General features: G+C 39.8%; 1 protein-coding gene across 1 annotated transcript in view; it reads right to left on the bottom strand.

The window, feature by feature from the left end:
• The window catches only part of CPQ (carboxypeptidase Q), a 465359-nt gene that overhangs the window by 228223 nt on the left and 209521 nt on the right, over window positions 1–27615 (bottom strand). Inside the window, exon 4 of the mRNA XM_058564673.1 lies at window positions 14507–14714. Within this exon, the coding sequence (XP_058420656.1) occupies window positions 14507–14714 (208 nt within the window). The remainder of the gene's footprint in view (window positions 1–14506; window positions 14715–27615) is intronic.

Raw genomic sequence — 27615 nt, 5'->3', positions numbered from 1 at the left:
AAATGAATAGTTGAAAAAAATCAACATAAAAAACACCAAAACATAAGCTCCCCCGTGGATCTTATGCCACTATCCTACTGTTTCTCAAAAAGTTTGGGGAATATTGCAAACCTACCTCTTAAAAATTCACAGTGCACATTAGCATATTAAAGGCTTAAGAAGTGCCACAAAAAAAGGAGTTTAACTTTTTCAATAGAAGAGTTCCTGATTGTATTTGAACACAGATCATTAAAAAAACAAACAAACAAAAAACCTACCAACACCCCTACTCTGTGAAATAATGAGAGGGCTCCCACTATGTCCTGTTACTATCTAACAGTATACAGTGTGCACCATCAGTCTGATGATAATCTCCAAGTATTTTTTTTAAATAATGAAATTTTAGGGCTGGAAATGACCTTTGAGCTTTTCCAGACAAAGTCTCCCACTCTATAGTCGAAGGATTAAGTGGCCCAATGTCACTCAGCTTATTTGTGGCAGAAATAAAACCAGACCCAAAGCCTGGGAACATCCACCTAGTGTTCTTTCCATGACTCCACACCAGTGATTCTCAGTCTGCAGTGACTTCTGTCTCAGACATTGCAATGTCTGAAGACATTTCTGACAGTCACTGCTCTGAGGGGTGAGGGACAGGCCAGGGATGCTGCTAAATATTCTACAATGCACAGGATAGACCCCCACAACAAAGAATTATTTGGCCAAAAATGTCAATACTGATGACATTGAGAAAGCCTGCTCCACAAAACAGAAAAAGTGAACTGTCCAGTTAACAAACTAGAGCTTTCATTTCAATGTTTTCCACTAGCCTCATAGTGGTGCATTATATTTGAGATAATACTGGCATATGACACCGAAATTGTTCTTTGAATCCATGAAAATAACTGCTGTAGGAAAACGGCATGTATAAAAAAAAAATTCCACTCATCAAGGCTTCATCAAAATGGGTTTGGATATTATCAACCAAAAAAAAAAAGATCTCCAAAACACTTTTCTTTTCCACACAATTCCTTCAGAAGAATTCTTGAATATATTAACATTTTTAAAATATTGCATTTACTAAGCAAGTCCTCAGAATAATGCCTAGGAAATTACCAAGGAGCAAAAGAAATAGCCAGCCCCAAAAGTCAACATTGGAAAATCTATCATGAGAGAGTCTCTCCTACAGGCGCACTAAACCCCCAGTTTCAGGGAATTTGCCAGCTCGTCAGGTCACTTTCAGCACAGTCATCCTTCTGTGTTTGTTGTCTTGGTTGTTTAAGTGGGATACCCTGGAAGCATCATAAACTAAGCCCAGGAAAGGACTATTTGGGCTAATGTCAGGACAGGGTCTCCCCTACACTGGGCACTACACAGAGGATGCCCACAAGGCAGCCCCTGTTTACAGGAAAGCAACTCGCTCTCAGGAGCATCTTCTCACCAGCTTCCTCATCAGGTTAATGTACCGTGGTTATTTAAGACGTTAGCACTGGAGAGGCTGGTCAAAGGTACACTTGAACTCTCAGCACTACTTTTGCAACTTATTGTGAGTCTAAAATTATTTCAAAATAAAAAGTTTTTTTTCAATGATGTGATTGGTAGTCGATTTATTTGGACTTTGTCTGTGGTCCTCTGACAAAACAGAAACACCTAATTATCTGATTGGTGAGCATGAAGGGGTGTGAACAGGAGCACAGAGGAATACGGCATCATCAAGAGTCATTAACACCACAGAAGTGATTCATCCATCAGATTCTCTTCCAAAGTGACAAGGAGCTAAAAACAAATGAGACCTGAGAAAGACTTGATGGAAAGAGGATGCGTAGAAGGAACAGAACAAGCACAGGTAGGTTTCCCATGTAATAACCTTCATGAGAGCTCTAAGGAAAGTCTGAGACGAGGGACAGTAATTATGAGAGCTCTTTGGGCCTAGGAAAGAGATGTCAGGAGAAAAAACAGGAAAGAAAAACACAATCTCTCCTGTGTAATGAGTTGGTAGGGATAGCACTGCCTGTATCCTGAATCAATCTATATCCCACAGATTTAGATGCTATCCAGCTAAAGTGTGCCCAGGCATAATATCTTTGGGGTAGAAAGAAACGGGGGTCAGGAAATCTGGAGTCACATTCCAATCACACATTCGTTGTGTCCCCTGGGACAAGTCACTCATGGATTCGGTTTCCTCATCTGAAGGTGAGGGAACTGGTACTAGATTACTAAGACCCCTACCTCTCTGTCTAAGTTTTAGGATAACCTCTATTGATTCAATGAAAAATGAAACCCATTCATGGATGGCAACAGGTTTCCTATGAATTTTCCAATGCAAATTAGTTTGTTAACAAAGGGGGGTATAAAAAATACTGCTATTTTAGCATTAGGGAGTATCAGCTCAAAAGTCAAAGAGCTCTCATTCTCACTCTCTCAGACTAATTCTCAACCACACACGGGCCTCACAGATACAATGGTTTCCCAGGGATAAAGCTGTCTGAGAGAAAGACGTTCAGAGGCCTGAAGTCAGAGCCTCTAGAGCACTGCTTTCTCCTGATAAAATGTACCCCCTTGAAGGTTCAAAGTTTGCTGAATTTTCCACAACATGCCCAAATCACAGAGGAGCAGTTTCTGAAGAGGTCAGAGCGGAGAGAGAATTCTGGGCTTGGAGGAGCCAAAACGTGCCACTGTGGGTTCCTGAGGAAGAAGATAGGATTAATGTGTATAATATCCCTACTCTACCATTTTCACAGGTTGAAACCCAATAAAGTATTTGCATTATGGGCATTTTTAAAAGCCTGTGGTTAATTTAGTCCAGGCTGATGGCTGGATTATGCAATAGGGTTTTGAAATGTATTAATGCTTCATCAATCACATATACACTTTTCCAGAGCTAAAATTCACCGCACCTTGTCCATGGTTCTTGGGCCGAATCAGACGGATTCTATATGTGCTAATTGTTTTCCTTTCATGAAGGTACTGTGCATGAAGAACGAGATGTAAGGGGTTGTGCTGGGTGTTAGCACTAAAGTGTCTATCAGCCACTGCGTGAGTGTTGGCCCACCTTCAAGTCACCCAGGGTGTTCAACCTACAGGCAAAATAATAGTAATTTCAATTTACCCTCTTCTTTTTTAGAGATAATTTCCATTGCAACTAATTTGCTCAGCATTATTTAGCACTATTCTTTACTATGATACAGAGCAAGGTAGCAAGGATGTGTCAGGGATGAGTTGGTCAATCTAAACTATCAAGACCGACGTTTATGTCACTGTTAGCATTACTGATAATTAAAAATAAAATTGAATGATTTTAGGAAACTTTGCCAGAGTTTAGGACAGCTGAACTTCCTCACTGGCCAATGAAAGAACGGTGCTTAGTTGGCATTTGAATCTCCACCATACATTTACTTTCCCTTGTTCCTCATTCTCATCTTCTGCTCATTTATGAATAGCACTATGTACTTTCCTTTTAACTATAGCTGCCTCCCATCTTACCCTCCCAAACTCGCCTCCCTCTTTGTTTCTTTTCCTCTGTCTTCTGCTCACCTTTGATCACTCACCCCAGCATGTACCTTTATCATAACCTTTATCTTATCGGGAACAGGAGAGAGGGCCTGAAGCAGGGAAACACCATGTGGAGATGAGTGTTTTCAAAGATAACTCTGAGTTGCATAGCAAAAATACAGAAGTAGGGGAGAGATCAGAAGAAAAAGAATCAGGAGGGAAATAGCAAGGACCTGAATTAGGACAATAATATAGTAAAGGCATGGGGGGAACAGATATTTGTTTTTTAATATGCTGAAAGTAGACTGAAATAGGCTGTGGTACCTGGCTGTAGGACATTGATAAAGACGAGAGAATGGAAAGTAACGTGAAGTTTTCTAACTGTGCTGATAGGCAGATATGATTCCTTTAACAGAGACAAGAAACTAAGGTGAGGAATTGGGTATGAAGGAGTTGAGGTGTTTGGGTTTGGACACAGAGCTGCATTAGGGGTGATGTTCAATATGCCAAGGAATAAACAGTGTTCTAAATGGGCAGGAAAACTTGTAGATTTAAAGAGAATCTAGGGAGAGAAGTCAAGATGGTGGCATAGGCAGACTCTGAACTCACCTCCTCCCGTGGACACCACCAATTTACAACTACTCGTGGAAAAATTACCCAGGAGACAGAACTGAAAACTGGATAAGAGGAGCTCCTGCAACAAAGGACAATACTAATTGAGGTGGAAGAGGCAGAAACTACCTTCTGGAGAGAAAAAACACCGCCTTCACAAGCCGCCAGCCTCACGGCCGCCTGGGAGCAGCCCACAGGTACGCAGCTTCCCTGGAAGAGCGGGGCCCTGAGCCGGGGAGCACTCCTGCTGTCGGCATTTTATGGACCCAGCACAATGGAGACAAGGGGCATAATATCTGACTTTGCCTGCTACTAAACCATTGGGGAGCACTCCCAGAAAACTTGGTTCACAAAGAAATTAAAACCGGCTCTTAAAGGGCACATGCGCAAACTCACCTGTTTCAGAAAGCAACCTAAAATCACCAGAAAGAAAGGTGCACAGTGCTTTGGTGAAAAGAGACTCACCTGATAGGCTCTGAGTGCATTGCAGTGAGAGGTGAGACCTCTCCAGGGACTGGGACATTGGCCGCGGCCATTGTTGTGGCCTGGTGTGGGCGTGCGGACGAAGATGCCATTGGAGTTCTCCCTAAGGCCTGTTAGCCCAGGGTATGCCCCACCCACTAGAGCACTGATTTAATGCAGCTCAGCCAGGGCAGGCAGCCCACCCTAGAGACTGGCCCCACCCAACAATAAGCCCTTGGGCAACCTGTGGCCCTACATAAATTGGTGACTGGATACTCTGCAGCCTGGCAACTAAGCCCACTTCAGTGGGGCAGGGCAGGGTGTGCACAAGGAGCGGGCAGAGAGTGTGGGGCAGTGGTGGTGTGTGTGGGGCTCCCGCTGTGGGGAGACGGGGTCCACTTCAGGAGGTCGGGGCACACACACGGGGCAGGACTGTGTTGACTGTGTGTGTGGAACTGTGGACAGCAGGGCTTGTCAGCTGCAGAAGACTTGTGCTTCTCAAAGACCCACATAGGGGGTTAGCCCCACCCTCCAAACCCTGAAACAACTGGGTGCTCCCGTGCCTGAGGCCAGCCCCACCCAGCTGAAATCCTCAGAGAGCTGACAAGAGACCTAAAGGCTGGAGGCTTATAGCATTTGTAAGCCCCTGAGCCTAACAACCTGCCACGCTGGGGGCCTACTCACTTAAAAGAAATACTGAAACACAAATATGCTATTAGAACTTGCAGCCAACTGTGCTGGGGCTCCCCACACCTGATAAAGAGACTGAAGGGCCCACAACAACTACAAGCAGCTGAGCATTACAACAGCTGGCCAGGAGCATAGCTCAGCCTCCCTGGGCACCTACAGGGAGAGCAAACACGCCACAACAGAAGGACACACGTAACCCACATAGGGGTCACCCCTGGAACATTGAGAACTGAGGGAAGCACACTGCAGGCCTCCTAAGGCATCACTTACAGAAGGTCACCTATCCAAGAGCAGGAGACATAGCTGACCTACCTAATACATAGACACAAGCACAGGGAAAGAGGCAAAATGAGGAGGCAAAGGAATACATTCCAAGTAAGGGAACAGGACATAACACCAGAAAAGGAACTAAGTGAAACAGAAACGAGCAACCTGCCCGACAGAGAGTTCAAACTAAGAGTGTTAAGGATGCTCACTGATCTTGGGAGAAGAATGGATGAACTCAGTGAGAATGTCAACAAAGAAATGGAAGATATAAAACAGAACCAATCAGAAATGAAGAATACAATACTGGAAATGAAAAATTCACTAGAGGGACTCAAAAGCAGAGTAGAAGATCCAAAAAACAGATCTGTGAGCTGGACCAAAGACTACAATAAATTACCCAAGCTAAAGAGGTAAAAGAAAAAAGAATTAAAAAGAGTGAGGACAGTCTAAGGGACCTCTGGGACAACATCAAGCGCACTAACATACGTGTTATAGGTGTCCTGGAAGGAGAAGAGTGAGACAAAGGGGCAGATAATGTATTTCAAGAAATAATAGATGCAAACTTCCCTAATCTAAGGATGGAAACAGACATTCAGGTACAGGAAGCAAAGAGAGCCCCAAACAAGATAAACCCAAAGGGGCCCACACCAAGACACATCATAATTAAAATGTCCAGAATTAAAGATAAAGAGAGAATCCTAAAAGCTGCAAGAGAAAGACAAGTTACATATAAAGGAAACCCCATAGGGCCATAAGCTGACTTCTCAGCAGAAACTTTACAGGTTAGAAGAGAGTGGCATGATATATTTAAAGTGGTAAAAGGAAAAAATTTACAGCCAAGAATACTCTGCCTGGCAAGGTTATCATTCAGAATGGAAGGAGAGATCAAAAGGTTCCCAGAAAAGCAAAAATTAAAGGAGTTTGTCACCAAGAAACCAGTACTACAAGAAATGTTAAAGGGACTGATTTAAGGGGAAAAGAGAAGAACACAAATAGGAAAAATTATCTATTTCCATGATAAGAGGGTAATGGATACAAATGCAGAAAAAAGAGGTTAGATATGATATCGAAAACATAAAATGAGGGAGGAGGGGAGTTAAAGAGTAGAGCTTTCAGACAGAGGTCAAACTAAAGAGACCATCAATTCAGTATACAAGGAGAAAGGAACAGAGAAGGACTACTAAAACACTGAGAAAAAAAATAGTTAAAAAATGACAGTAAGTACATACTTATCAATAGCAACTTTAAACGTCAGTGAACTAAATGCTCCAATTAAAAGGCTGGCTGATTGGATTAAACAACAAGACCCATATATATGCTGCATACAAGAGACACATTTCAGACCTAAAGACACTCACAAACTGAAAGTGAAGGGATGGAAAAAGATACTCCACGCAAAGGGCAATGAAAAGAAAGCTGGGGTAGTGATACTCATATCAGACAAAATAGACCTTAAAACAAAAACTGTAACAAGAGACAAAGAAGGGCAATACATAACGATCAAGGGAACAATCAAACAAGAGGATACAGCACTTGTAAATATCTACGCACCGAATGTAGGAGCATCTAAATAAATAAAGCAATTTTTAACAGACATAAAAAGTGAAATAGACAGTAACACAATAATAGTAGGGGACTTCAACACTCCACTGACACCAATGGATAGATCATCCAAACAGAAGATCAATAAGGAAACATTGGCCTTAAATGACACACTAGAACAGATGGCCCTAGTAGATATATACACAACATTCCATCCAAAAACTGAAGAATACACGTTCTTTGAAAATGCACATAGAACATTCTCCAGGATTGATCACATATTAGGCCACAAAACAAGTCTCCATAAATTTAAGAAGATTGAAATAATACCAAGCAACTTTTCTGACCACAACGGTATGAAACTAGAAATCAACTATAGGAAGAAAATCAGAAAAGTCACAAATACGTGGCGAATAAACAAAATCCTACTGAACAACGATTGGGTCAATGAAGAAATGAAAGGAGAAATCAAAAAATACCTGGAGACAAATGAAAATGAAAATACGACATGCCAGAATTTATGGGATACAGCAGAAGCGGTTCTAAGAGGGAAGTTTATAGCAACACAGGTCTATCTCAACAAACAAGAAAAATCTCAAATAAACAATCTAACAATGAGGCTAAAGGAACTGGAAAAAGAAGAACAAACCAAGCCCCAAATCAGTAGAAGAAGAGAAATAATAAAAATCACAGCAGAAATAAATGAAATAGAGACCAAAAAAACAACAGAAAAACTTAATAAAACCAAGAGCTGGTTCTTGAAAAAGATAAGCAAAATTGACAAACCTTTAGCTAGACTCACCAAAAAAAAAAAGAGAGAAGGCTCAAATAAGTAAAATCAGAAATGAAAGAGGAGAAATTACAACAGACACCTCAGAAATACAAAAGATTATAAGAGAATACTATGAAAAGCTATATGCCAACAAATTCGACAATCTGGAAGAAATGGATAAATTCTTAGAATCACACAAACTTCCAAAACTGGATCAAGAAGAAATAGAGAATTTGAATAGGCCAATCACCTGCAAGGATATTGAAACAGCAATCAAAAGCAGCCCCAAAAATAAAAGTCCAGGGCCAGACAGCTTCCCTGGTGAATTCTACCAAACATGCAAAGAAGACTTAATACCTATCCTTTTCAAACTCTTCCAAAAAATTGAGAACGGGGGGGAAGCTCCCTAACTCATCCTACGAAGCTGACATTACCCTGATACCAAAACCAGACAAGGACAACACAAAAAAAAGAAAATTACAGGCCAATATCACTGATGAACATCGATGCAAAAATCCTCAACAAAATACTAGCAAATCGCATACAACAATACATTAAAAAGATTATACACCATGATCAAGAGGGATTCATTCCAGGTAGGCAGGGATGGTTCAACATTTGCAAATCAATCAATGTAATACACCACATTAATAAAATGAAGAATAAAAATCACATGATCATCTCAATTGATGCAGAGAAAGCATTTGACAAGATACAGCATCCATTTATGATAAAAACTCTGAATAAAAGGGGTATAGAAGGAAAGTACCTCAACATAATAAAGGCCATATATGACAAAACCACAGCTAATATCATCCTCAATGGTGAAAAACGGAAAGTTATCCCTCAAAGAACAGGAACCAGACAAGGATGCCCACTGTCACCACTCCTATTTAACATAGAACTGGAAGTCCTAGCCAGAGAAATCAGGCAAGAAAAAGAAATAAAAAGGATCCAAATTGGAAAAGAAGAAGTGAAACTGTCACTATTTGCAGATGACATGATTTTATATATAGAAAAACCTAAAGAATCCACCAAAAAACTTTTAGAAGTAATAAACGAATACGGTAAAGTCGCAGGATACAAAATCAACATACAAAAATCAGCTGCATTTCTATACACTAACAACAAAATAGCAGAAAGAGAAATTAAGAATACAATCCCATTTACAATTGCAACAAAAAGAAGAAAATACCTAGGAATAAACTTAATCAAAGAGGTGAAAGATCTGTACACCAAAAACTATAAAACACTGCTGAAAGAAATGGAAAAAGACACAAAGAAATGGAAAGATATTCTGTGCTCTTGGATTGGAAGAATTAACATAGTTAAGATGTCCATACTTCCTAAAGCCATCTATAGATTCAAGGCAATCCCTATCAAAGTTCCAACAACATTTTTCACAGAAATAGAACAAAGAATCTTAAAATTTATATGGAACAACAAAAGACCCCGAATATCTAAAGGAATCCTGAGAAAAAACAACAAAGCTGGAGGTATCACACTCCCTGATTTCAAAATATACTACAAAGCTATAGTAACCAAAACAGCATGGTACTGGCACAAAAACAGACACACAAATCAATGGAATAGAATCGAAAGCCCAGAAATAAACTCACACATCTATGGACAGCTAATCTTTGACAAAGGAGCCAAGAACATACAATGGAGAAAAGAAAGTCTCTTCAACAAATTGTGTTGGGAAAACTGGACAGCCACATGCAAAAAAATGAAAGTAGACCCTTACCTTACACCATACACAAAAATTAACTCAAAATGGATTAAAGACTTGAATGTAAGACCTAAAACTATGAAACTTCCAGAAGAAAACACAGGCAGTACGCTCTTTGACATGGGTCTTAGCAACCTATTTTCAAGCACCATGTCTGACTGGGAAAGAGAAACAATAGAAAAAATAAACAAATGGGACTACATCAAACTAAAAAGCTTCTGCACAGCAAAGGAAACCATCAACAAAACAAAAAGACAACCTAACAATTGGGAGAAGATATTTGCAAACCATACATCTGATAAGGGGTTAATCTCCAAAATATATAAAGAACTCATGCATCTCAACAACAAAAAAACTAACAACCCAATTAAAAAATGGGCAAAAGACCTGAACAGACATTTCTCCAAAGAAGATATACAGATGGCCAACAGGCACATGAAAAGATGTTCAACATCGTTAACTATCAGGGAAATGCAAATCCAAACTACAATGAGATATCACCTCATGCCCATCAGAATGGTTATAATTAACAAGACAGGAAACAACATGTGTTGGAGAGGATGTGGAGAGAAGGGAACTCTCATACACTGCTGGTGGGAGTGCAAACTGGTGCAGCCACTATGGAAAACAGTATGGAGATGCCTCAGAAAATTAAGGATAGAACTACCACATGATCCAGCTATTCCACTGCTGGGTATTTATTCAAAGAACTTGAAAACACCAATGCGTAAAGATACATGCACGCCTGTGTTCATTGCAGCGCTATTCACAACAGCCAAGACTTGGAAGCAACCTAAGTGCCCATCAAGGGACGAATGGATAAAGAAGATGTGGTATATATACACAATGGAATACTACTCAGCCATAAGAAACGATGAAATCCAGCCATTTGTGACAACATGGGCGGACATTGAGGGTATTATGTAAAGTGAAATAAGTCAGAGGGAGAGGGTCAAATACCATATCATCTCACTCATTAAGTAGTAGATAATAACAACAAACACATAGAGACAGAGATTGGACTGGTGGTTACCAGAGGGCAAGGGAGGAGTGGGGAGGAAGGGATAATTCGGCACATGTGTGTGGTGATGGGTTGTAATTAGTATTTGGGTGGTGAACCTGATGTAATCTATGCAGAAATAGAAGTATAATGATGTACACCTGAAATTTATACAATGTTATAAACCAATGTTACTGCAATAAACAAAAATAAATAAATAAATAAAAATAAAAACTAAGAAAATCTGAAAAAAAAAATAGAGAGAATCTAGATTAAAAAAATCCTCCAACCACTTTCTCCTTTATTTCCTGTCTTCATTTTACTGAAATAAAATAGTTGTTGAAAAGCTATTGCGTGCTGAGAGCTGGGATGGGCATAGGGAAAAAAAGAAAATAAAGTACACAGAGTGTCTGCCTAGGGCACTTGCAAGCTCTGGTGGGAGATGACATCATAATAGTGGCATAAAGTGCTGGGCTTACTGGAGGGCTACCAGAGGAGGCTTCATGGAAGAGATGGCATTTACCAGGGATGGACTGTGCTTACTCAGCTTTATTCACTTGCCTAACACCTGGAGGGGAGAACACATGCTTGCTGCTTCCTGTCACAGTCTGGACATTCCCTGGGGTCCCAGGCAGGCTATAAGGCAGATTCCCCCCAAAACACAGCCACATGGACTTCACTGCACTCATCTACATTCCTTCTGTGGAAGTAATGCTCTGACCTCTTTGTGGGAGAACTTTTGTTAATCTTCTACCTTTTACATCTTGGTAACAAGGTATTTATGACCAACTCTTGGAATGCTATGCAACACCATGGTAGAGGTGAAAGTTTAATCCTGAGTCCCGGGACATCTCTGGAATCTACCCACCTGGAGAAGGTGCTACCCTCACAGAATACAGACACTGAAGCAACTTGACAGAGATCAGAGTGCTTAAAATTCACGTTGGCCCAGCAAGTCCACGCCTAGGCATTTACCCAAAGAGAAATGAAAACATAAGTTCACAGAAAGACTTGCATGAGAATATTCACTGAAGCTTTATTTATAACCATCAAAAACTAGAAACCACCCAAATGTCCAACACTGCTGGATGGATAAACAAATTGTGGTATATCCACACAATGAAATATTACTCAGCAATATGAAGGAATGGACAACTAATACAACATGGATAAATCTCAAAAGCATTATGCTGAGCGAAAAAGGCCAGACATGAAAGACTGCACATTCTAGGATTTCACTTTTATGAAATTCCAGAGAAGAAAAAACTACAGTTCCAAATAGCAGATGAGTGGCTACCAGGGGGCAGGGGAGTGGAGGAGATGGACTGCAAAGGGGCACAAGGGTGATGGAAATATTTTATATTATGATTGTGGTAGTGGTTCCATTACTGTATACATTTTTCAAAACTCATCAAACTGTACACCTAAATTTGGTAAACTCACTTTATGTAGATTATACCTCAACAAAGCTGATTTTTAAGAAAAAATCAGGCTCGGCTGGGGTAGGGTGGAGCATTCCCAGCTGGAAGATGCCAGTGGCCCTTGGAAAGCTGTCTGAGCCAGGACTACTTCAGCCCTCTGGCTGCTGCAGCCCCAAGAACTCATCTGCCTCGATGCTTTAGCCTCAGACCCTGACACCCCCTGGCTGCTTCAGACTAAGGCTCCCAATAACTCACGCGCACCCTGCCACCCACCCTCAGGGCCAGAAGCAGCCTGCTCACCCAGACAACTGATAATATGTTACCCTAAACTCCTTCCACCCTGGACTAGCAACATTAAAATGGCAACACCTTATCCTGGAACTCCTGACTGAGGAAAATACTTGGTAAGGATTACACTTTAAGGAGTCTGACTATTCAGTACTTGGAATATAGACTCTTGGCTCTTCTGTTGTTATCAATTTCCTAAGGGGCAAAGGGCTGGGCTTGTTTTTTTGCTTGTTTTCTCAACACTTGAAACTATAGTTTCTCTATAGCTGTCTGACTTCCTATGGTCCTACTGAGATCCTGCTTTTCCATTATCCCTGTGGCTACAACCCCAAGGCTGAGGCACGTCCAGGTCCTTGAAGCAGGTAATTTGGGAAGGGAGAAAAGTGTCCCGAACATAAAACAAATCTTTACTGCAGCCCAGCCCTCAAGTCTGGGAGAGGTCCTGAGTCAGGACACGTGTAGAAGGTTTGTTTCTCCATCACCAAACTCCATCCCTATTCACTTTTTCCTTCATCTCATTGATCTCCTTAATCAAAACACGAGTCTTAAATTCCTGAGTAGCTTTAGTTTTTAGTGCTATTTTTAGAATTTCAATAACTACTAATAAAGGAAATTTGTACCAGAAACTTCATAAAAACTTTTTTGTACACTTGATGTCATACAAAGTAAACTGACATTCAATGAGCACCTGTATGTGCCAAACACTGTACTAGGCTATTTGATGTGCATTATCTAATCTAGTCCTCACAATAATCCTGTTAGTTACACACATCATCTCTTCCTTTGCAGGTAAGTTCTGTAAGACTCAGAGAATAAGTAACCTGCCAAAATTATTACTATTTTTTTTGTATGTGAGGAAGATCAGCACTGAGCTAACATCCATGCCAATCCTCCTCCTTTTTTTTCCCTTTCTCTCCCCAAAGCCCGAGTAGATAGTTGTATGTCGTAGTTGCACATCCCGCTAGTTGCTGTATGTGGGACACCGCCTCAGCATGGTCAGAGAAGTGGTGCTTCGGTGCGCGCCCAGATCCGAACCCAAGCCGCCAGTAGTGGAGCACGCGCATTTAACCGCTAAGCCACGGGGCTGCCCCCCCCCCCAAATTATTTAACCTTCAGCTAGTATAGATTCTGGATCTGCCTCTAGAACTATTTGATTTTCCAGCTTTGCTAAGACAAAAAAGAAAAACCTCTAGAAATTGCACATAAACTGTGGTTTACAGCTTTTTTTAATATTCATAAGGTCCTGGGTTTGAGTCCCTTCTCAGCCACCTACTAGCTGTGTGGACTTCAGGCAAGTGAGTTTCCCTATACATTAGTTTCCTCACTTGTAAAATGAAGAAAATAGATCCTACTTGAGTGAGCTTATGGATCAAATAGGATAATTCACACAATAAGCACAATAACTGTTAGCTATTGGTGTGATCTCAAATGCCAAGCTGGCTCCAAATGAAATAAATACAACACGTATGTATAAATGCTGCCTTCAGCTATTCGGAGGTTGAATTTCCACACCGTGGATCCTATTCTGTCCTTCAACTAGTCCTGCCTTTCTTCAGTCAATGCAGTAAAACTTTTTTTTTTTTTTGAGGAAGATCAGCCCTAAGCTAACATCCATGCCCATCTTTTTGCTGAGAAAGACTGGCCCTGAGCTAACATCCATGCCCATCTTCCTCTACTTTATACGGGATGCCGCCACAGCACGGCCTGACAAGCGGTGTTGGTGTGCACCCGGGATCCAAACCCGGGCGGCCAGCAGCAGAGCACGCACACTTAACTGCTACACCACGGGCAGGCCCCAATGGAGTAAAACTTTTACTAGGAAAAAATATATATGAAGTGTCTGCCTTTAATGGGTCTATGAGGACCATCTCTGCAAACTCACGTTCTCTCTTTCCCAAACTATCTCTAAAACGCTGAAACTTAGGACCAGCCCTGGTGGCCCAGTCATTTAGTTCGGCACACTCCACTTCTGCAGCCCAGGTTTGGTTCCCTGGCGTGGACCTACACCACTCCTCTATCAGTGGCCATGCTGTGGGTGTGGCTCACATATAAAATGGAGGAAGATTAGCAACGGATGTTAGTTCACGGTGAATCTTCCTCAGCAAAAAGAGGAAGATTGGCAACAGATGTTAGCTCAGGGAGAACCTTGCTCAGCAAGAAATGAAAATAAAAATAAAAAATAATTAAATAAAAAACTGAAACTTAACCACAAGACCCTATTCCCAGACAGCCCATCCGCCTCCTTCACTCACCTGCTCTGGATACTTGCTACCAACGATCTCTGCTACAGTGTTGAAGGAATCAGCATCTGGGTAGTTCTTTGCCCCCATCTTCAGCTGAACAACAATTCTGTTCCCACGAGAAGCCATTCTTGACATCATTTCTGCATCTTCCACTGTAATACAGGCTGTTGGGATCTTTGGCACACCATCCTGGTATTCCTGAATACCTGTGTGAGGACTTGAGAAAAGAAGCTACCAGGTTACCTTAAAAGTGAAAATGGACCAAAAGTACTTTTTAAAAATGTCTGTAATCAAACAATCACATAGAGACAGAGATTGGATTGGCGGTTACCAGAGGGGAAGTGGGGAGAGAGGTGGGTGACAGGGATGATTAGGCACATGTGTGTGGTGATGGACTGTAATTAGTTTTTGGGTGGTGAACATGATGTAATCTATACAGAAATTCAAATATAATGATGTACACCTGAAATTTATATACTGTTATAAATCAATGTTACCACAATAAAAAATAAATAAAAAACAAAAGTGTCTGTATTTGACATGTGACTTTCACTGATCTTTGTTTGCATTTGAAGAAAAGAATGGGTGGGTAATATTGGTTTATTTGCTTTTGATGTAAATGTGATTTTTCTTTATGGTAAAAATAACATAAATTTAATAATCATCTCATTAAAAACATTACATGAAGTTTATTTTGATAATTTGGATGATCCTTTAAAATTGCAAATTGCCTCAAACTCAGAAGAACATTAATAGTGTCTTTATGACCAAAAGGGAACACATGTGTTCAAGAAGACAGCGGGAGCTCTGAAGCCCATCAGGAGACCCAAACATCTGGAACAAAACTGGCCCAGGCATACCCAGCTCTCTGGTCACTGACTGGCTCTGGGGCTACTCCCTTCTCACCCAAACACAGAGGTCTGAATATGTAGCTTTGCAATGGTGGTAGAACACTTGGTAGGAAAACTGAAGAACAATGGGAAATGTTTGTATTCCCATGAGGAAAAGTACTGAATAACCCCAGGTTCCTGACTTTACTGTCACAAGAAAAAGAAAACTATTATAATTTTGGTACTAAAGGAGAAGTATTACCCCAAATGGTCAAGTCTTTCCTGATAATTTCCAGATGCTTCTTACATTACCAGAAACACTTGTGATTGAAGCTTATATTAATCTACTGTTGATTTAATCTCTGTACATGCTAATTGAGTTTATCAAACTCATTTTCTAAAATTCCTCTTTCAAACTGTCCCTTTTTACCCCTGAGGTACAACTCCAAACTCTCCCAGACCACAATTCCCTTGGGACCAAGAAGGCACAGCTTCTGAGTGCATACCACATCCTATTGGTCTATTCTCATCTTCTGTTAAAGCACAAGCTAATAGACTCCCTTTTAAAATTAATTTTTCTTTTCATATTTCCATATTTGTTTCATACTCCCTCATATTTACAGAAAATCCTTTCTCCTCCTTTCAGCCACAACACATTTCTCTCCTATAGAAGTGACTCCAACCTTCACATGCATCAACACAGTGATCTAGTCTTATCATTGTTTTCTTGATGTGACTGTATTGTTGTGACCATTTGTCAGGTGACTATTTACTTACTTAGAGAAATTACATAGCAAAATGATTAAGAACAGAGGCTCTGGAGCAAGACTGTCTAGGTTTAAATCTGGGCTATGCCACCTATTGCTAATTGACCTTGGGAAAGTTACACATCTTTGGTTTAGTGTCATCTATAAATGGAGGTGATAATAATAATATCTATTTCATAGGGTTATTTTGCAGATTCGATTAATTTATACAAGAAAATCACTTACCCTGGAAGATAGTAAGCACTCAGTAAATGCTAAATATTTATTTTATTAATTTGTCTATTACATTTTCCTAGCAGAGACAGACTGTCTAATTTCAAGTCCTTAGTACCATCTGAGTACACCTTTTATGAACATTTCTTAAATGTTAAAGGAAAATGTTATTCTTCATCAGGAGAGAACAAATGACTTATAAACTCAAAACCTATAACACAGAAACCCTGGGAATCTGAATCCCTGCTCTGGACCATGCCTCATCCACTCTAACTTCCGGTTCAGGGAAGGCTATGGAGTCACATAACCCAGATCAAATTCTGGCTCTGCCATTCTCTACCTGCATAACACCAAGCAGCTTAGATTACCTCTCTGTTTCTGAGTTCCACATCTGTAAAGTGGCCAATAATACTCGTGGTGACCTCATAAGATTGCTATGAGAAATAGAAGAGATACTATATGTAAAGGATTTAAAACTATATTTGGTATATAGTAATTATTTAGTAAACACTCATTGTTATTTCTTCAGTGCTAATTTTTCCCACTGAGTTGGTAGAGTGATTAATGACCAAAAGTACTTTGAAACATGTAGGAAGACAATCTAAATATTTATTATTCATATTACTTTACGTGATGTCTAGGATTCAACAAACTCTCCTTGTTCTCAGACTCTCTTACTCAAGAGGAGGCCAGTATAACTCTTCTTAATAGCTCTTTTAAATAATGTTTCTAAACAAACTTGTACTAATAAGTTACAGGTAAGAATTCTCACAGCGCAGGGAGCTAGGCATGTACCCAGGGCTCCAGTGAGGAAAATAGCACTGAAAGTCATCTTCCGACTGTAGTTCTGAATTCAAAATATAAAAGCCTTCTAATTTGTTTCTACAATCAAGCATGTCCTCCAGTTGTGGAGTATCCAGCACTGTTTAGTAGAAGTAGGAAGAATGAAGACTTGACAATTTTATTTGGAGTCCTGTACTTTCACTGTCAATTGTCCTACAAGTGATGATCAGTCTAAACACTACCTTCCTGCCCCCACTTACAAGCACCACCTGCAATTTAACAATACCAAAGGGTAAACTATTAAGGAAGCCATAAAAAATCAAAATTTAAAGATTAATACCAGTTCTTCACAAACTCTTCAAAAAAATACAAGAGGAGAGAAAAGTTACCAACTCATTCTACAAGGCCACTATCACTGATATCAAAACCAGACAAAGACATCAAAAGAAAAGAAAACCACAGACCAACCTCTATTATGAATATATATGCAAAGAAATCTTCAACAAAATACAAGCAAATTGGGGCCGGCCCAGTGGCATAGTGGTTAAGTTCACGAGCTCCACTTCAGTGGCCCAGGATTTGTGGGTTTGGATCCCGGGTGTGTACCTACACACCACTCATCAAGCTATGCTGTGGCAGTGCCCCACATACAAAATAGAGGAAGACTGGGCAAAGATGTTAGCTCAGGAACAATCTTTCTCACCACACACACACACACACACACACACACACACACACACACAAAAATATATATATATATATATATATATATATATATATATATATATATACACTGATACCAGCAACACATGAAAAGGATTATAGCCATGAGCAAGTGGGATTTATCCCAGAAATGCAGGGTTGGTTTAACAGTCAAAAATAAATCAATGTTGGGGCCGGCCCATGGCGTAGTGGTTAAGTGCGTGCACTCCACTGCTGGTGGCCCGGGTTCAGATCCTAGGTGTGCACCGAGGCACTGCTTGTCAGGCCATGCTGTGGTGGCATCCCACATAAAGTGGAGGAAGATAGACACAGATGTTAGCCCAGGGCCGGTCTTCCTCAGCAAAAAGAGGAGGACTGCATGGATGTTAGCTCAGGGCTGATCTTCTTCACAAAAAAAAAAAAAAATTCAGTGTAATATAGTACCACAAAAGGACAAAAACCACATGATCATCTCAATAGATGCTAAAAAAAGAATTTGACAAAATATAACACCCCTTCATGAAAAACTCAACAAACTTAGAATGGAAGGGAACTTGCTCATCACGATAAAACGTATCTATGAAAAACCCACAGCTAATATCATACTTAATGGTGAAAGACTGACTGCTTTTCCCCTGAGATCAGGAACAAGACAAGAATGTCTGCTCTCCTCATTTCTATTCAACATTGTACTGAAGGTTCTAGCCTTAGAAATTAAACAAGAAAAAGAAATAAAAGGAATTCAAATTGGAAAGGAACTAGTAAAACTATCTTTGTGCACAGATGACATGGTCATATAGAAAATCCTAAGGAATCCACAAAACTATTAGAACCTATTGCAGGATACAATATCAATGTACAAAAATCAATTGTATAGTAACAATGAATAATACAATATACACTTGTGCACCACATAACATTTCAGTCAACATCAGACCACACATATGATGGTGGTCCCATAGGATTATAATGGAAGTGAAACATGCCTCTTGCCTAGTGACATCATAGCCATCATAACGTCAGAGCACAACACATTATTCATGTGTTTGTGGTGATGCTGGTATAAAGAAACCTACCGCGCTGCCAGTCATATAAAAGTATAGCACATACAATTACATACAGTGCATAATACTCAATAATGATAATAAATGAGTATGTTACTGGTTTATATACAGTCATGCATCGCTTAACAACAGGGATATGTTCTAAGAAATGCATTGTGAGGCGATTTCATCATTGTGAAAACATCATAGAGTGTACTTACACAAATCTAGATGATATAGCCTACTACACACCTAGGTTATATGATACTAATCTTATGGGACCACTGTCATATATGTGGTCCATAATTGACCAACATGTCGTTATGTGACACATTACTGTATTTACTACATTATACTTTTTATCGTTACTTTAGAGTGTACTCTTTCTACCTTATAAAAAAAAGTTTACTGTAAAACAGTATGCCATGTTACACAGGCAGCAACCTCCCACATCTTGTGTTTACCATGTCTCTTGCTTGCATCATTTTCTCTTGTGCTTGATTTAATCTCGTGTTGTTTTGTTCATCATTGCCCCTAAGCATACAAAATCCACTGTTAATGTTGCCAGTAAGAGGCCACATCAAGTGATTGACCTGGAAACTAAATTAAAAGTGATTAAGGACTATGAAGGTAGATAATCAGTGATGGTTATTGCTTGCTGGACAGGCATGTCCCATTCCACCAGAGCTATGATCTTGAAGAACAAGAACAAAGCGATGGAAGCTGTTAAAGGATCTGCTTCACTGAAGGTGTCAAAACTAACAAAAATTCAAGAAGGGCCTATATCAGACATGGAGAAAATTCTAATGACCTGGATTGAAGACCAGACACAGAAGTGTATCCTCTCAGCACCATGATGATCATGGCTAAAGCAAAAAGTTTGTTTGCTATGTTGAAAGAAAAGGCTGGACCCAACTACGGTGTTGAATTTACTACTAGCTCTGAATGGTTTAATCCATTTAAGAGTCGTTATTCATTACATAATGTGAAAGTGAGTGGTGAGTCTGTGAGTGCTGACATGAAAGCAGATAAAGAATTTTTGGAAACTCTAGATAAGCTGATTGTGGAGGAAAATTACTTGCCAGAGCAAAAATTCAATATGAATGAAACCTCCCCGTTCTGGAAACGGATGCCTGAAAAGAGTTTCATCCATAAGGAGGCCAAGTCAATGCTAGGTTTCAAGGCTTTTAAGGACAGGATAGCAGTCTTGCTTGGGGGAAATGTTGCAGGCTACAAATTGAAACCCTTTGTGATCTGGCACAGTGAGAACCCCAGGCCTTCAAGCATATCAATAAGCACACACTGCCAGTGTCTACAGGAGCAATAAAAAGTCATGGATGACCCAGCTCCTCTTCCAAGATGCCCTCCTGAATCATTATGCCAGCAAAATGAAGAAGTACTGTTTGGAGAATAATACACCTTTCAAGATTTTTCTTATTGTTGATAACACTCCCAGACATCCTCTGCTTATTGGTGATCTTCATCCCAAAATTAAAACAATGCTTCTCTCTCCAAACACCACCTCTTTGATCCAACAAATGCATCAAGGAGTTATAGAAGCTTTTAAGGCCTATGACCTGAGGAAGAACTTTGCCCAGGCTATCACTGCAACCGAGGAAGACAGAGAAGACACTGATGCAATTCTGGAAGGATTACAACATCTATGACTGCATCAAGAACCTCGTCTGGACTTGGGATGATGTCACCAAGGAGTGTATAAATGGTGTCTGGAAGAAGATAATCACGAAGTTCATTCACGACTTAAAAGGATTTGCCAAGAATGAGGAGGTTGCAAAAATCAAAAAGGCTGAGGTTGAGATGGCAAACAACTTTAACTTGGGTGTGGATGAGGATGACATTGAGGAGCAATTTGAGGTGGTTCCTGAGGAGTTGACTAATGAGGAGTTGTTAGAACTGGAACAGAAACACATAGCTGAAGAAGAGGCAAGAGAAAAGGAAACTACAGGGGAAGAAAAAGAAGAACCCTCAAGAAAATTCACAGTGAAAGGTTTAGCAGAAGCTTTTGCAGACCTCAACAAGCTCCTTAAAATTTTGAAAACATAGACCCTAACACTGAAAGGTTTTCATTAATAGAAAGGAACGTTCATGGTGCATTATGTGCTTACAGGCAAATCTATGATAAAAAGGAAAAAAAGGAAACCACCATGGATATCGTTCTGAAAAGAGTGACACCTCCTCAAGTAAAGCCTGAGGCAGGTCCTGAGGAGGTATTCCAGAAGAAGGCAGTGTTATCCTAGGAGATGACATCTCCATGCATGTTATTGCCCCTGAAGACCTTCGAGTGGGGCAAGATGTGGAGGTGGATGATAGTGATATTGATGATCCCGACTCTGTGTAGGCCTAGAATAATTGTGTGTATTTGCCTTAGTTTTCAAAAAAAATTGAAAAACTAAAAAAAAATTATAAATTTTAAAAATAGAAAAAAGCTTATAGAATAAGGATTAAAGAAAGAAAATATTTTTGTACTGCTGTACAATGTGTTTGCTTTTAAGCTAAATGTTATTACAAAAAAGTCAAAAACTAAAGTTTATAAAATAAAAAAGTTACAGTAAGTTAAGGCTAATTTATTATTGAAGAAAGATAAATCTTTTTTTTAATAAATTTACTGTAGCCTAAGGGTACAGTGTTTATAAGTCTACAGTAGCGTACAGTAATGTCCTAGGCTTTCACATTCACTCACCACTCACTCATTGACTCACCCAGAGCAACTTTCAGTCCTGCAAGCTCCATTCATGGTAAGTGCCCTATACAGGTGTACCATTTTATACCTTTTATACCATATTTTCACTGTACCTTTTCTATATTTTGATATGTTTAGATACACAAATACTTACCATTGTGTTACAATTGCCTACAGTATTCAGTACAGTAACATGCTGTGCAGGTTTGTAGCCTAGGAGCAATAGGCTCTACTATATACCCTAGGTGTGTAGTAGGCTATACCATCTAGGTTTGAGTAAGTACACTCCGACGTTCGCACAACAATGAAATCAACTCATGATTTATTTCTCAGAACATATCCCTGTTGTTAAGCAACGCATGACTTTAGTAGCAAAACAGTAGCAACAATCTGAAAATTAAATTAAGTAAACAATTCCATTTACATTAGCAATAAAAAGAATAAAATACTACAAATAAATTTAACAAGAGAAGTGCAAGATTTGCACAATCAAAACCACAAAATATTGTTGAAATAAATTAAAGAAGATCTAAATAAATGGAAAGATGTCCCACGTTTATGGCTTGGAAAACTTAGTATTGTTAAGATAGCAATATTCCCCAAATTGATCTACATATTCAACACAATCCCTATAAAAATTCTAGCTGCCTTTTTTGAAGAAATTGACAATGATCTAAAATTCATATGGAAAGCAAGGAAATCGAAATAACCAACACAAGTTGAAAAAGTAGAACAAAGTTGGCAGACTTACACTTCCAAATTTCAAAACTTACTACAAATCTACAGTAATCAAGAGAGTGTGGTACTGGTATAAGGACAGACATATAGATCAATAGGATAGAACTGAGAGTCCAGAAATAAACCTTTATAAGAATGGTCAATTCATTTGCAACAACACTGCCAATACAATTCAATGAGGATAGAAAAATATTTTCAAGAAATGGTACTGGGGCCAACCAGATACCCACCTGCAAAAGAATAAAGTTGCACCCCTATATCACAACACCTACAAAAATTAATTCAAAACAAATCACAGGCCTAAATGTAAGAGCTAAAACTATAAAACTTCACATTAGGTAAGGAAATTATTTCTTAGATACAACACTGAAATAATAAGCAACAAAAGAAAAAATAGATAAATTGAACCATCAAAATTGTAAAGTTTTGTGTTTCAAAAGACATCAACAAAAAATGAAATGACAAACCACAGAATGGGAGAAAATTTTGGCAAATCATGTGTCTGATAAGGCACTTGTATCTAAAATATATAAAGAGCTCTTTGCCTAATTAAAAGGCAACCTAATCGAAAAATAGGTGAAGAATGTGAATAGATTTTTTCCAAATAAGATACACATATGGATAATAAGCACATGTCAAAATGCTGAACATCGTCAGCCATAAGAGAAATGCAAATCAAAACCACAATGAAATGCCACTTCACATCCATTAGGATGGCTATGATCAAAAAGACAGATAAAAACAAATACTGGAGAGGACTGGAGAAATTTGAACCCTTGTACATTGCTAGTGGGAATGTAAAATGGTGTAGCCACTTTGAAAAACAATTTGATGGTGCTTTAAGGAGTTAAACATGTAGTTACCATATGACCCAGCAATTCTACTCCTGGGTATATACTCAAGAGAAATGAAACATATATTCACACAAAAATTTGCACACAAATGTTCATAGCGGCATATTCATAATAGTCAAAAGGTGAAAACATCCCTAATGTCTATCAATTGATGAATGGATAAACAAAATGTGGTATATTCATACAATGGAATATTGTTCAGCAATAAAGAAATGATGTTCTTATACATGCTACAACATGGATGAACCTTGAAAACATTATCCTACCTGAAAGAAGCCAGTCACAAAAGACCACATTTTGTAAGATTACATTTATACAAAATGTCCAGAACAGGCATATCAATAGACGTAGAAAGTAAATTTTAAGTTGCCTAGAGCTGGTGCTGGGGGAGAGGGAAATGGGGACCGAATGCTAACAGGTATAGGGTTTCTTTTTGGGATGATGAAAATGTTCTAAAACTAGATGGTGATGGTGGTTGCACAATTCTGTGAATATATCAAAAACCACTAAATTGTGTGCGTTAAAGGGGTAAATTTTATGGTATGTGAATTATATCCCAATAAAACTTCTACTATTAAAAAACAATAAGAATCTTAGCGTTCCAGATTTCTTTTTAAGGAGAAACTCCTGGTATCTTTTTCATTAAAAACTCATTCTTCCATGGATCTGGCTTATGAGATGTATGGAAACAAAGCCTGCTGGTCCCTGTGCTTGCAAGACAGTTTACCCAAAACATAAAAGGAGCATATAAAATGTAAGACTTAGGTTTCCAAATTTCATTAAATTTCTTGTGTATCTTGTGTAAAGTGACTTAATTTGAAGTCAGCTGAATATTTTCTATCTAGATAAGTGCAGTGTTTAAACAAATAAGTTTGAAATTTCCTACCTGATTACCACATATCAATCAAACTCCCTTAATGCTAGTCACTTCTGACTAGCTTTTTATAAAAGACACCAGGCACTTTGTTTCTGAGCATTTCAAAAGTTGCAAAGCTCAAATCAACCCTTGAAAGTGGGTGTCAGTATACATGTTAAATATCCAGCAAGAGGACAATTTCGTGCCCCTACTGAGGAACATGTAGGTTTTCACAAGGGCACATAGTACATTGACTAAAATAAAAATTATTCACAACACAATGTAGCCTTGGAAAGTTTCCTGAAGAAAGAGTCCGGAGGTGGGAACGGTTGTGAGGATTGTGAGCTTTTGACGCTAGTTTTGCTTCTATGAGGGATTTTTTTTTTTTAACTTCTTTAGTTAAAAGAGCACTTATTTTGTTTATTAGAAAGATTTGTTTGATTTTAAAATCAGTTTGAAAATAACTCTCTTGGAAAAATTACAATTGACTTTATTAATTTTTTTTTAGATCTAGCACCTTAAGAGTAAATTCATCTCAGACTTTAATACTGTCATTAACAACACAAAAGCAAAAGGATTCATTTACACCATAATGTCACAAAAAGTAAACACTCAAATATTTCCAACTCCAACAGGTGAAAAAAACCTGACCAACAGAGAGAAGATAGGACTAAATTTCATTCCCAATTTCTATGATTCAGTTGAAATGGCAGAAGAGAGACAGGAAAAAGTCAAATTCTTGAATTCTTTTCCATATTGATGACAGATTCCACATGAACAAAACTCGACCAACATGTTTAATATCTTATGTTTACCTTCAGGTCTCAGTAATGAGATGAATACAAACACAGTATCAGAGAGATGAACCTTCTTCCAAATAGAGGAACCCAACCAACACCACAAGAGTGGAGAAAGAAGGAAGATGGTCAAAATGCTTAAAGATAAAACTGTGGTTTTTAATATCCACAGCATACAAGGACTTGTCTTCTCTAAAACACAAAAATGCAAAGACAATTCAAAGATATAAGGAGGTAACTGCCTGTGAAATAAATACAAAAGAGAATTTAAAATAGCTAAAAAATTTGATACTTAATATTTTGTCATCTAGAAAGTATTGCATAAATACTAGTTTCTGCTTTTATTATATACTTTGTAACCTGAAATAAACATCACAAAGTATATTTGTTCCCTTTTTTCCTCTCTAATTTTGTTCTTCTGTATAAATTACAACTTCTGCACTCTTACACTTGTTTCATCATCTTAATCTGGTTTTTTTCTTATTTTCTCCTCCAATCTTTACAATTTTTAAAAGATGTGTTTATATATTAAACAAGATGAAAACTTACCATGGAATAACAAAAATGTTCGAATGGATAATTTGTTTAATAAAGATGATAACAGTGATAAAGATATGGAAGAACAGAAAAATCATTTGGTAAATAAAGGAGTAACCTTAACCAATGAAATCCTCTGTCCATATTACCAACTAAATACTGTGCTCAGTTTAAGCCCCAATAGAAAATAATTCTGATTAACTGGACTGGAAGGTATTTAAAGATCATCTAACCCAGATCATTGTCTTTCCATTCAGAAATATCCTAAATTTCTACTATTTACTCTGTTAAACTACGCCACTCTCTCATTACCTGCAGAGCCCCAACATCCTCTTGCTAGAACAGAAACCGAAGATGTAATTCATAGTACATGCTACAGATTGAATGTTTGTGTCCCCCCTAAATTCATATGTTGGAATTCTAATCCCCAAGGTGATGGTATTAGGAGGCGGGGCCTTTAGGAAGTGACTAGGTCATGACGGCAGAGCCCTCGTGAGTGGATTAGTGCCCTTATAAAAGAGGCCCCAGGGAGATCCCACATTTCTTCCACCATGTGAGGTTACAGTGAAGCGGGCCCTCACCAGACACTGAATTTGCCGGCACCATGATCTTGGACTTCTCAGCCTCCAGAACTGTAAGAAATAAATGTTTATTGTTTATAAGCCACCCAGTCGATGGCATTTTTGTTATAACATCCTGAACAGACTAGAAAGCACATTTTATCAGGAAGGAAACAAGACAAAGACACTTGAATGACTTAATATCCATTCTTGATTAAAACTCGGGGGAAAAAAGGAATGACTGATTTCTTTCTTGACAGGAGGAAAATATTTTTAAAACAGAGGAGAGAAGTCAAGATGGCGGCGTAGGCAGACTCTGAACTCACCTCCTCCCACGGACACAGACAATTTACAACTATTCGTGGAAATATTAACCCTGAGACAGAACTGAAAACTGGATACGAGGAACTCCTGCAACAAAGGACAATCCTAATTGAGGTGGAAAAGGCAGAAACTCCCTTCTGGAAAGGAAACACGCCACCTTCACAAGCCGCCAGCTTCACGGCCGCCCGGGAGCAGCCCACAGGTACGCAGCCTCCCTGGAGGCGCGGGGCCCTGAGCCGGGAGCGCCCCCGCTGTGGGCATTTTGTGGACCCAGCACAATCGAGACGAGTGGCATTATATCTGACTTTGCCTGCTACTAAAACATTGGAGAGCACTCCCAGAAAAGCTGGTGCACAACGAAACTAAAACCGGCTCCTAAAGGGCCCACGCGCAAACTAACCCGTTTCAGAAAGCAACCTAAAATCACCAGAAAGAAAGGTGCACAGTGCTTTGGGGAAAAGAGACTCACCTGACAGGTTCTGAGTGCATCACAGTGAGAGGTGAGAACTCTCCAGGGACTGGGACATTGGCGGTGGCCATTGTTGTGGTTTGGTGTGGGTGGGCTGACACAGATGCTGGTGGAGGCCATTGGAGTTCTCCCCGGGGCCTGCTAGCCCAGGGTCTGCCCCACCCACTAGCGCACCAATTTAATCCAGCTCAGCCAGGGCAGGCAGCCCACCCTAGAGACTGGCTCCACCAAACAACAAGCCCTCAGGCAACCTGTGGGTCTGCATAGATTGGTGACTGGCGACTGGGCCCACTTCAGTGGGGCAGGGCGTGCACAAGGAGCACGTGGAGAGTGTGGGGCTCCTGCCGTGGAGAGACTGGGTCCACTTCAAGAGGTCAGGGCGCAGGCATGGGGCAGGACTGTGTTGACTGTGTGTGTGGACCTATGGGCGGCGGAGCTTGTCAGCTGCAGACGACTTGTGCTTCTCAAAGACCCACATAGGGGGTTTGCCCCACCCTCCAAAGACTGAAACAATTGGGGGCTCCTGTGCCTGAGGCCAGCCCCACCCAGCTGCAATCCTCAGAGGGCTGACAAGAGACCTAAAGGCTGGAGGCTTATAGCAATTGTAAGGCCCTGAGCCTAACAACCTGCCACACTGGGGACTGGGGGCCTACTCACTTAAAAGAAATACTGAAACACAAATGTGCTATTAGAACTTGCAGCCAACTGTGCTGGGGCTCCCCACACCTGATAAAGAGACTGAAGGGCCCACAACGATGACAAGCAGCTGAGCATTACAACAACTGGCCAGGAGCATAGCTCAGCCTCCCTGGGCACCTACAGGGAGAGAAAACACACCACAACAGTAGGACGCATGTGGCCCACATAGGGGTCACTCCTGGAACATTGAGAACTGAGGGAAGCACACTATGGGCTTCCTAAGGCATCACTTACAGAAGGTCACC

Source organism: Diceros bicornis, chromosome 21, assembly GCF_020826845.1.
Source record: "Diceros bicornis minor isolate mBicDic1 chromosome 21, mDicBic1.mat.cur, whole genome shotgun sequence".
NCBI lineage: Eukaryota > Metazoa > Chordata > Mammalia > Perissodactyla > Rhinocerotidae > Diceros > Diceros bicornis.
The sequence above is the reverse complement of the archived record's forward strand: the minus strand, read 5'-3'. Positions and strand labels throughout refer to the sequence as shown.